Source organism: Galleria mellonella, unplaced genomic scaffold (assembly GCF_026898425.1).
Source record: "Galleria mellonella isolate WM207_F2 unplaced genomic scaffold, CSIRO_AGI_GalMel_v1 utg184, whole genome shotgun sequence".
NCBI lineage: Eukaryota > Metazoa > Arthropoda > Insecta > Lepidoptera > Pyralidae > Galleria > Galleria mellonella.
Window position 1 is genome coordinate 2,993,766 of NW_026442025.1, and position 12,337 is coordinate 3,006,102.

Here is a 12,337-nt window from a genome sequence, read left to right on the forward strand (position 1 = left end):
AATTTGTTAATTTTGAATCAAACATGCAATAATGTTTTAATCCCAAAAAAAATAAAGATCAGTCGTGTTCATGACCCGTATCCGACCTAAAGGTCCCCATTCCTAAATTATAAAGTGTTAGTACGTTATTCTAAGTCTGTGAGTAGAAAGTAATCATACTTCATACTGCCACACTACCAGCTCAACACAATCACAAAAAGAGACAATAAAATTGTAACACTATACTGCGCGATTTTAGTAGGTTCAGAAATTTATTTGTATTAAATTAGATACTTTCTTTTACCAAGTCTTGTACAAAATATTTCTAATTGTTCTAGAATATTGCGTTTAAAATTATACGTATTTACAGCGTAATTACTGGAAAATGTGCAATTTCATAGTTTATTTTCCTGATTTATGTTATATTTAGGTACAGCACAGTTAATTTTAACAAACTACGTTCATTTAAAATTAGTTCCACTTTGAAACGTAAAAATAATTAAAATTATATTTTTTCGTACTCTCACCAAAACAGCTTCGAGCACATATTGTTCTATTTTCTATCTCGTCTAACATATAGGTTATTATATTTTCTCTCTTTGACATTTCCAATTTATATACATTTTTTATTTCTTTTGTGGCATGCATCTCTATATTAGAGTAGTTATGCTACTACTCAAGCTTTCCTGGGTAAGCGTATTGGAAGACTGTAAGGCTCACCCAGAGGATGTAATAAATAAATAAATATTTAGAAGAAACAACTACTGCAACTATAAACGTATTCATATATATATATATATATATATATATATATATATATATATATATATATATATATAACAGGATAATTGAAACTAAAGTAAAAATAGAAGTTAGAAATAGAATTTATATACTTCATAATCTAAGCTTAAATCTGCTACCAAAGATTATGGATAGTGCTTTTTTTATGTCTGACAATTTATGTCGATTGTCGATGAACGTCACTTCAAACAAAAACAAATTTATGTAAACTGAATTCATGGATTTGAATTAAAGATTTTTCTATGTAAAGCAAATCTTTTATGGTACCTATCAATACCAAAATTTTAAATAAAAGTAAATTTTGTGTAAACAGTTTACAAGATTATTAATATAGATTTTTTTTTATTTAGTTCATTGCGTTTATACAAGTTGTTGCATAGTTTCTTCTCATTTCGTTCTTATACGAACAGTGCTGAGTCTAAAGTGTGTCATTTACTTTATATTTTTATCAATTTTCATAATAAATTAAATTTTATATATTTAAGAAATTTTACGTAGCATTTCCTTAAAGTGAATATTTTCATTGCATTGTACGTAAAAGTATTAAAAAAAGTTAAAAATATATATTTAGTCACATTTTTTCCTTTCCAGTTTGTTTACATGATATAGGTTATTTTGTCACGTTTTTTATAATTATAATAATTATAAATGGCTCCAGACAGTATGGAAGTGGAAGCCAACGACAATACGAAATATAAAGATGGTGTAAACCAAAATGCCAGACTGATCGTGAGGAATATATCTTTCAAAGCCACTGAAGATTTGTTGAAGGAACATTTCTCTCAGTATGGCACAGTGGAGGAGGTGAAACTCTTGAGGAAACCAGATGGCAGACTGGTCGGATGTGGTTTCGTACATTACACACATGTACCCATGGCTAATAAAGCCATCGCTGCCACTAACAAGAAGCCATTTTTAGGTAATTATTTTTAACTTGTTTTGTATGATTGGGATATAAATTGTCTGAAATAAAATACAGCCTATGTTATTCGCCATCCCAAATACTTTGCCAAAGTTAATAAACTTAGTATAATTCTTTTTTTGTGGGCGGCCAAGAGCTGACTTTCACAATAATAATATATGCTAATCAATCAATCAATCAATCATCTTTATTCATATACATCTGTTACAGATACTTATGATACGTCAATCTATAATTATAATAATTACTATAGAAAATAATATTGATTTAAGAAAAAATACAATAATTACATTTACAATACAATTCACATTAATACAAAATTCAAATCCATGCAGTTTTGTCATTTAAATAGTCATACTAGCAAAGATGTAATAGGATTTCCAAAAGAAAATAGAACATCCTTTAGAAAAGTTTATATTATTTAATATCTATATTATGAAAAGAATCTATGATCAGTTTAGACACTGGTATAAACTTCCTATAGATTCCTCAGTGAGGTATTGAAGGCAAATTGGAAAAATGTATAAAACTAAGGTAATTAATTGTACACTAATTATGTCCAATTTATACATTTTACAATTATATGTTATAGTTATTATTTATTTATTGTTTTCTTTTTCATTTAAAATTTGTGTAGAAAAATACATACCTATGTATATTGATTATTGCAGATCGTCCCATAAATGTGTCATGGGCAGTTGCAAAGCACAAGTATACAAGCCAAGCGAATGAAAAGGAACAAAGGAAATTATTCAACAGCTCATCATCAGAAGATGTAAAACCTATTGTGAAGAGTAGGTGTTGCTTTAAAACTTTTATTTAATATATATTTAAATTAACTTTATAAAAGAAATTTTCTACTTCTCTACTCATGCAAAGCTGGAGTGAGTCATTAGTAAAATGTATTAATTAATATACAAATTGTATAGACAGTTTGACCAAAATGAAACCAGCTGATTCAGATGAATGGTCTAAAGCAAATGGCAAATTATTATCTTACCTGAAATTCACCTTAGCCATATAAATAAAGATTCTTAGTTTTTACACTGCACAATGTATTTTAAGTTTTACAATGTACAGACAGGTGATATCTGCACCGCACAGTCAATGGTGCTTCTTCGTAGGTAGTTTCGTATACTTGTGGCATTGATCTCACACATCTGATTGGGCATGTCGTGATAGGATTTTAACATGTATTGCTGTTTTTTTATATTTCATAGTATTTCACTAGATGCATGATTTAAAATTTAAAAAAAAAGGAAATAAAGAAAGAATTTCCTCCAGTTTTCAGTTCAGAATAGTGGTCTGAATTCTCAGTTTCAATTTTTTGCCAACCTGTCCCTTACACTCTGTATATAACTATAGTCTGTTTTAAAAGAAATTAAGTAATGCAAATATAAACAAATAATTGATAGATATCTGCCGCTACAGATATTCAATAGCAGTACAAATCACTTTCAGTTGGTTAGTAATTTCATTTAGGGAATTTCAAACTATCTCTGTTACCTTTTTAATTGAATTAAAAAAGAACTCCTTTTTCTCCCTTCTTGTACTCAATTCAGTTGTATTTTTATTATATGTTTGTTACCTCATAACTATCTGTCGACCAGCTGTCAAAGATTATTTATTGACACTAACCTCATGTATTTACTTCCTATGGATTTATCCAAGCAATCATCAGTGACACATAACTTATAAGTGGTTGTTGGATAAAAAGAAGGGTAAAGGACAAACCTGGTTCACGTAGTCCCCGCGTGTAAGTCTTTGGTACACATACTCGTTCTCTCTTCTAAATATCTAACATTTTTGTTGATTTTGCTTAAGTACCACTGTATGTTGCGCGGAGATCGCGGCTGATTGATTAATTCGCAATTGGTGGAGATTTTTTGTGATCTTGGCGGAACTTGATCAGCTCGACACGCAGTTGGATTATAGTGTAATTTTGTCCATCTACCCCCCAATGTGATCCCAGATTTGATAGGAAATATGGATAGGCATGGAGGGTAGAAGGATATTGCGTTCGGAAATGTTTAAAGCATATACAAATGATGAGATTATATTTACCAGTGGTAGTGATCCTTTAGCAGTCGGATGAAATTAGTAGTCAAATAAATAAAATTATCAGTCAAATGATTTGAAAATAATTCGAATGAATTATTCAGTTGATAATTAGTAGTTGTGTTAATAAATTCGCGCATCACTACTATTTCACATAAAATTAAACTGAGCACTACATCAAACTGTGATTTTTGCACTGCAGAAAATGCAGATTTACCACCTATAGTTATGGAACGCCCTGCCTTTGCTTTACAAAGACTTGTTCTGCTAGATGGCTTAATAAGTTTATATAAAATTAAAGAGATACCCCGCCTCCTGCCATCTATCCTTCAAAACACTGATAAATATTCAATTATCTATGAATTTATCCTTCACACTATTAAAACACTATAATTACATTAAGATGGATTAAATTTGTATACATTTTTCAATAAAAACATTCCCTGAAATGAAACTAATAGAAATTAAAAATGGGATAAAAGGATACATCCAAAGCCATAAATATATCACAAAAAAAAAAACCACTTTTCCTTGGTTATATACTCTTTACCAATTTAGCTGATGGCTTTCTCCAAAGTCACAATAAATAAAAAAAAAAAACTTTGCCAAACACCATTCCTCGCTAGATCTTTGTACCTGGTAGTAGAGTCTCATGTATAAATGATTATTCGTATATTATACATGTATGATCTTTTCCTTCTTCATATTTTGTTGATCTGACTGAGGGCATATATGTTTGCAGAGGAAGTACCGGAAAGTACACAACTATCAAAAGAAAAAAACAAAATGAGGCTCAACAACAATGCTCGCCTCATTGTTCGCAATGTGTCTTTCAAAGCCACAGAAGAATTGTTGCGAGAACATTTTGATCCTTACGGAACGCTGATAGAGGTGAAATTGCTGAAGAAACCTGACGGGAAACTGGTCGGCTGTGCTTTTGTACATTTCAAGAATGTGCCAATGGCAAAGAAGGCACTGTTGAGTACAAATATGAAACCATTTTTAGGTAAGTTATTTTTACTTTAACTTGTGTAACTATTTTTATTAAATGTGAACATTTTTATCCCTTTCATCATCATCATAACAGCCATTAACTGTCCATTGCTGAATATAGATCTCCTCCTATTAGGTTTTGCCAGTAGTTGCTGTCAGGTGGGTTTTTAATGGAATGATAACTCCACCTGCACTATCGGTATACACTGGCAGAGTACCAATGAGGGATGACTGGTGAGGATGAAAAGGCAGATTAGTTAGCCCATTGTGACAAATTCAACGATAATTTTGTCATGATGGTTTCCAGGGGGAACCGCGTGGAAAAGTCGATTGCTTAGGTATCTCTGTCCCATTCGTGTTTCTACCGTGAAGCAGTTGTGTTTGCATGACTGAATTTCGGTTTAAAGTATGGGATATGGCATGAATTTACAGGATACAGAGGAATAACACCTGAGTCCTCAGGAATGGCAACGCATGGGGGGTATCATTGGTGAAACAGTATACTCTGTTATGTCCATGGTACTGCTCATGTCTATAAGCGACGGTTACCACTTTCCATCAGGTGGGCCGTTAGCTTGTTTGTCATTCTAAGTTGTATAAAAAAAAACCGCGTGGAGGTCGACCTGATGGGGTATATTGGTAGCAATGGGAACTAATTTTACCATTATTGACAATCCTTTTTCCCCTTGTCAGGTGGATTGGTAACTGCAGTTAGGCTTATCTAAATGCAGTTGCCAGAATAGATAGTATGTAATTAGCGTTATCTGTGATAGTTTTCAGAGGAAACTGTGTGGAGGTCAACCTGATAGGGTATATTGCTAGCAATGGAACCATATAACCTTATTACTAAAAATATCTTCTTCCTTTCTTTACATTTAGGTCGACCCATCTCCGTGGACTGGGCTGTAGCTAAAGACAAGTACATGCAGCACATAGTGAACCAGCAGCTCGAGATGCAGGATGATGTGAAGAAAGAGGAATCAGACTCGGATGACGATGGTGGACCACCACTGAGTCTGTCTAATGATGATTTGAAGCAAGAAATCAAAAGTGAGATCTGTTTTTAGTACATATTAAATATGTTATATATACCAGAGGGGAAACTTTGTTTAAAAGTCGTTTGCTTGGGCACCTTTGTCCTATTTGTGTTTTTACCGTGAAGCAGCCATGTTTCGGTTTGAAGGGTGGGATATGGCATGAATTTACAGGGTACAGAGGAATAACACCTGAGTCCTCAGGAATGGCAACGCATGGGGGGTATCATGGGCGAAACAGTATACTCTGTTATGTCCATGGTACTGCTCATGTCTATAGGTGACAGTTACTACTTTCAATCGTACTTTCAAGGTGGACCGTCATTTTGTTTGCCATTCTAAGTTGCGTAAAAAACACTCCTTAAAAAAATTTTACTCCTATTGTTCAACCATGATTTTTGGATGTATATCAATTGTAAACTGTATTAGTAAAAATTGAATCGTTGGCATTAATATAAGGTAGTGGTTGTCTATTGGTGAAATGGATTTTTTTTTTCCCAAGTAAATATAGATCGAATTACTATTAAGTAATAAAATCAGATTTGTCTTTTTATAGGCGAGACAGAGGAAGATTCTGATGGAGATGATAAAAGTTCAGATGATGGTAACGAATCGAATGATGATGAATCGGATGCAAGTGACGCCAGTGATGACGAGGATGATGATGATGATGATAAAGAAATAGACCAAGATGATGGTCAAGATATGGATGATCAACAAAGTGAAACTAGTATGGAACCAGTTAAGAAACGGTTTGTATCACATATTTTCTTTTTACAGTCTATGTTGTGGACTGCTGAAACTGCTGGACTGAAAATACTTAATTTTCACTAACTATAAAAACGCTGCTTGTTCATCCATTTAATCATCCGAAATATTTTTTTTTTTTATACAACTTAGAATGGCAAACAAGCTGACGGCCCACCTGATGGAAAGTGGTAACCGTCGCCTATAAACATGAGCAGTACCATGGACATAACAGAGTGTACTGTTTCGCCCATGATACCCCCCATGCGTTACCATTCCTGAGGACTCAGGTGTTATTCCTCTGTACCCTGTAAATTCACGCCATATCCCACCCTTCAAACCGAAACACAGCCATGCAAACACAACTGCTTCGCGGTAGAAACACGAATGGGACAGAGGTACCCAAGTAATCGATTTTTGTACAAAGTCTCCCTCTGGTAAATTTTGTAACCATAATGTTATAGCACAAAGTTGAACGACGCCGAGGACGGATGCACGGTGTTCCTGGTGAACATACCATTTTCTGTGGACAACGACCAGCTGAGGCAGTTCGCAGAGCGGATCGGCCCCGTTCAGTACGCACTTGTCTGCGTGGACAAGATGACGGAGCATTCCAAGGGCTCTGGCTTTGTCAAGTTTACGGTTAGTTGTTTGGAATTGTTAAGCAGTTGTAGTAGTGAATAACAGAGGGAGACTTTCTACACAGTCTGCATGGATATTGCTGTGCTACTTGTGTTTCTGCTCCAACTGGCTATGCTGTGGTTCCAACTTTCATTATTTCAAAATTTTCACATGTTCAATGTATTTTTAAGCTTTGCATGCCTATATATATATATATATATATATATATATATATATATATATATATATATATATATATATATATATATATATATATATATATATATATATATGTATTCACTTTGTTTCTTGCAAATAAATGTTCATTCCTTCATATTGACCAACTGAGTAAATAATTTTCCGACTTATAGACAGACTGCTTGAATATGTATTATATTAAGAAGGCCACATTTTAATCAATTATTTACATGTAATTTTTGCTTTGTATTTCATTCATTCATTATTAATATTTTTTCATTCCTTATATATATATATATATATATATATATATATATATATATATATATATATATATATATATATATATATATATATATATATATATATATATATATATATATATATATTGTTTGATTTGTACTGTATTGTTAATTCCCATTTTTGTTGCTTCATGTACAGTGCCTTTAATCTATCCTGTTACTATTTGTGAAAACTTATTAGTGGCTTAGTTTGTAATCCTAAACTATATCTGTTTACTCTAGCTCTGGTGCAGCCCTGGTTTTCCTATAAATAAATATTAATTATAGAATAAGGAAGATGCGGACAAGTTCCTGTCTCTCCCCGCAGACCAGCTCCGCCTGGAAGGTCAAGTAGTGCAGGTGAAGCCGGCGCTGAAGAAAGAGAACCTGCAGAAGGGCAGCAAGAAACAGCCCAAAGACAACAGGAACTTGTACCTTGTTAAAGAAGGAGGTTTGTAATAACTTTAGAATATGCTTAAATTACCACCTCTTACCATCATCCTTCCCCTGGAAGGCTGTGTTTCGGTTTGAAAGGTGGGATATGGTGTGAATTTACTGGGTACAGAGAAATAACATCTGAGTCCTCAGGGATGGCAACGCATGGGGGGTATCACGGGCGAAACAGTATACTCTGTTATGTCCATGGTACTACTCATGCCTATAGGCGACGGTTACCACTTTCCATCAGGTGGGCCGTCAGCTTGTTTGCCATTCTAAGTTGTATAAAAAAAAAAGTTTAATTCCTAATTATTATAATTTTTTGTATGCAACTTAGAAGTGCAAACAACCTGACGGCCCACCTGATTGAAAGTGGCAACTATGGTCAATAGACATGAACAGCACTATGGACATAACAGAGTATACTGTTTCGCCCATGATACCCCCCATGCGTTGCCACTATTTGTAACTTATTATTAGCTCATTTTATAATCCTAGACCGTATGTAAATAGTATACTCTAACCCTGATTTTGCTGTAAAAATAAATAAATAAATTATATACAGTGGTGGTGGCTGGTACTAAGGCGGCGGTGGGCGTGTCAGCTGCTGACATGGCGAAGCGGCTCGCGTTAGAGCGCAGCAAAACGCAAATGTTGAAAAATCTGAACAGGTGAGTTTACCAATTTTTTATGTAGTGAAATATATTCTTATGATAATTAATTTTACATGAAGTATAAAATTTTTTTAATAAATTTATAAGTTTCAAATTTTGACATGATTAAAGTAGTTTTTTTTTTGTGTAATAAAATTATATGACATTAAATAATGCATTAATATCCTAGGCAGGTCTCTTTCAGTAAAAGAAGGAGCCTACTGTTACCTTACTGGAACAAACAGTATAGAGTTTTAACATTTTGTTTTGCACTGGTATATTTTTTTTATACCGCCAAGGTGGTAAACCATACAACCATTTTAATGGTCACTGTAGCCTATGGATGCCTACAAAATTAGTGATGTGTAGTACTCGTTGCCTAAGAAGAAATCTTAATACATACACCCTTTTAGATGAACCACATACTGTTGTTTCCAGAGAAAACGCCACGGAGCTCATTCCACAGCTTAAGCGTTCACGGAAGAATTTCCGAAATTAGAATAAAAAGAATGATCCTAAGGATAAAAAGGAATATATTATGGATAAAAAAGAACTCGTGGCATGAGATATTTATAATCTGACACCGGTTCATCTGGATGACAGTAAATGAACAAATGGCTTGTTCATTAACACATGTATTGGTATCCGGCAGATTCGTGTCTCGCTACCGGCTGGTGGTGTCGAACCTGCCGGCCGGCTGCGACGACGCGCGGCTGCGGCGGCTGTGCGTGCAGGCTGCGGGGCGCCGCGCCACCCTCACCGAGGCCAGGGTCATGCGGGACCTGCGCGCCGCGCCAGACCGCAGCGGAAAGCACCCGTTAGTAATAATTCCAAACGGTTCTCCCTGGCAACCATCGTGGTTAACTCGTTACGATGACCTTTTTTTTTACAACTTAGATACAACTTAGAATGGCAAACAAGCTGACGGCCCACCTGATGGAAAGTGGTAACCGTCGCCTATAGACACGAGCAGTACCATGGACATAACAGAGTATACCGTTTTACCCATGATACCCCCCCATGCGTTGCCATTCCTGAGGACTCAGGTGTTATTCCTCCGTACCCAGTAAATTCACGCCATATCTCACCTTTCAAAAAGAAACACAGCCATGCAAACACAACTGCTTTACAGTTGAAACACGAATGGGACAGAAGTACCCAAGCAAACGACTTTTGTACGAAGTCTCCCTCTGGTAACCTTCATTCCCACCTATCATCATTTACTGGTATTCTGCCTATATGCAAAGTTCTACAGTTTCAGATATTTATTGTCCACTGGTGAATGTAGTCTTCCCATGCAATACCATTAGACCTGGCTCCAAGTTGTTTGTATCCATTTATTATCTCTAACATTTTCAATAGAAACTTTACATCGATTTTATATTCTGCTTCGTTATATATATATGCATATATTTAATATGAATTTAATTATTTAAAATCTCATTAAGGATATAGGAATCTAACCCATATCTTACGCTCCCTTCTTGAAAAATGTCTCGAGTAATTATGTCTCCTTACAGCCATTATTCTTTTTTTTTTTTTTTATACAACTTAGAATGGCAAACAAGCTGACGGCCCACCTGATGGAAAGTGGTAACCGTCGCCTATAGACATGAGCAGTACCATGGACATAACAGAGTATACTGTTTCGCCCATGTTACCCCCCATGCGTTGCCATTCCTGAGGATTCAGGTGTTATTCCTCTGTACCCTGTAAATTCACGCCATATCCCATCCTTCAAACCGAAACACAGTCATGCAAACACAACTGCTTCACGGTTGAAACACGAATGGGACAGAGGTACCCAAGCAATCGACTTTTGTACAAAGTCTCCCTCTGGTAAAAAAAGGTATTCAACGAAATGAATCGGAGTGAAACATTGATGACACATTTGTATTTCAGATCGAAGGGCTACGGTTTCGTGATGTTCACGCGGCACGAGGACGCGCTCACCTGCCTCCGCAAGCTGAACAACAACCCGGACATATTCGACGCCAACAATGTAAGGCCACTAGAAATATTTAGTTAATAAGCTAGTCTTATTATCATAGTGACCTATTAATATCCCATGGCTGGGCTTTGCTCTCCCTTCACAAGAGCAAAATATAGTCTGTCATTACCACACCATCTAGGTGACTTGCTATAGAGTTGTATTTTTGAATTCTCTTGCACTGGGGAGAAGGGATTATTAATAATGAAGAGGTTACTCCCCATTGGTATCATACCATATCAGATCGACCTCCGCGCGGTTCCCCCTGAAAACCATCTTGACTAATTTATCGTTGAATCCGTCACGATTGGCTAACTGACCTGCCTTTTTATTTTCACCAATCATCGCTCACTGGTGCCCCGCCAGCGTATACCGATAGCGCAGGTGGGTTACCATTCCATTATCATCCATTAAAAAAAAATCTTTTTACTGGCCCTTATTCTCTTAATTGCTTTTCTGAACACTAATTGAAAAAGTAGCTGGATAAACCCATATAGAGGTAGACAATGAATCAGCTATGTGACTTATTTCAAGTATTTTGTTCTATACATTTAAAATAATTTTGTATTATTTCCACAGCGCCCTATTGTATCCTTCTCAATTGAAGATCGAACAGCTTTGAATGCAAGAAAGAAACGTCTAGAAAAATCTATAGCCAACAATCCATTAGCCAAGAACACGGACACGGAAAATAAAAAAGGTAGAAACAGGAAGCGAAAAATAGAACAGCCCGATGAGAGTTATATGAAGAAACGAAAGTTTGATAAGAAAGGTGAAGATAATAATGTATTTAATAAAATGGAAAATAATGTTGGAAAATTTGTTAGGAGGCCAAAAGATGATGTTAACGAATATACTGGATTGACCGCTAAAGAAGGAAGTCAACATAAGATGAGGAGTAACCACAAACTAAAAACTCAAGCAGAGATGCATAGACAAAATTTGAAAATCGAAAAGAAGAAAAACAAACGAGCCATAAGATTGAAGATGGCCATGAAGGAACGAATAAAAATGCCAAAACAAAAAATGAATAAAACAGGGAAGAAACATAGAAAGAAAGCCCCGCATCACAAGACTGGCACATTAAATAATATAAAATAATAAAACATTTAATTATAACAAATATTTGAATTTTATTCCAATTATTTTTTAATTGTAACTTCATACAAATATAGAACTGTCAAATACACTATGTAACATTATACGCACTCTAATATCATTGTTTTTGGTCTCGCTTTTTTTTATTTCTTTGTCAGTACATTTGAAGTTTCTATCAATAAAAAGAGAAATCTTTTGCAAAATGTGAGTACTGGTAAATATGGATTAAATGAATACTTAATAAAATTTATGAAACTGCATTGCGTCGTCTATACACATAAAAATCTCAAAATCAATTTGATACAATTTATGTATCAGAAAATTGTTTCACTACCTACCTGTTTTATTTCTGTAATGTCATATTACCAAGACCGGCAAAAACAATTGTTTATAATAAAAATATATATATTTTCAATTGTAGTTTTATTTTATTAAAAAAATTACATGTGTATGGGTACGAAATCAATCAATACATATAATTCATAAAAATCATATCTGATAGCTATCTGTATATGGAAGATATA

General features: G+C 34.6%; 1 protein-coding gene across 3 annotated transcripts; it reads left to right on the plus strand.

Annotated features, from left to right (window-relative positions):
• The first annotated feature begins 1,189 nt into the window (after positions 1-1,189).
• On the plus strand, positions 1,190-11,838 carry LOC113512026 (RNA-binding protein 28). 3 transcript variants are annotated; one of them, XM_052893872.1, is made up of 12 exons: positions 1,190-1,290; positions 1,372-1,699; positions 2,374-2,496; positions 4,503-4,766; positions 5,633-5,803; positions 6,344-6,539; positions 6,999-7,176; positions 7,923-8,085; positions 8,638-8,743; positions 9,378-9,542; positions 10,628-10,727; positions 11,295-11,838. In XM_052893872.1, the coding sequence occupies exons 2-12, from the start codon at positions 1,429-1,431 to the stop codon at positions 11,814-11,816; spliced, it is 2,259 nt and encodes a 752-aa protein (XP_052749832.1). In that variant the 5' UTR covers positions 1,190-1,290; positions 1,372-1,428; the 3' UTR covers positions 11,817-11,838. The 3 variants fall into 3 exon arrangements, with proteins under 3 accessions (XP_052749832.1, XP_026751578.2, XP_052749833.1); XM_052893873.1 differs by having other exon boundaries at positions 1,214-1,310; positions 1,439-1,699; XM_026895777.3 differs by having other exon boundaries at positions 1,210-1,699.
• Positions 11,839-12,337: the final 499 nt, after the last annotated feature.

Coding starts and splice junctions, on each gene's coding strand:
- LOC113512026 (XM_052893872.1), top strand. CDS start 1,429: ATGGCTCCAGACAGTATGGAAGTGGAAGCCAACGACAATACGAAATAT. Junction 1,700..2,373: donor TAACAAGAAGCCATTTTTAG/GTAATTATTTTT, acceptor TGATTATTGCAG/ATCGTCCCATAAATGTGTCA. Junction 5,804..6,343: donor TTTGAAGCAAGAAATCAAAA/GTGAGATCTGTT, acceptor GTCTTTTTATAG/GCGAGACAGAGGAAGATTCT.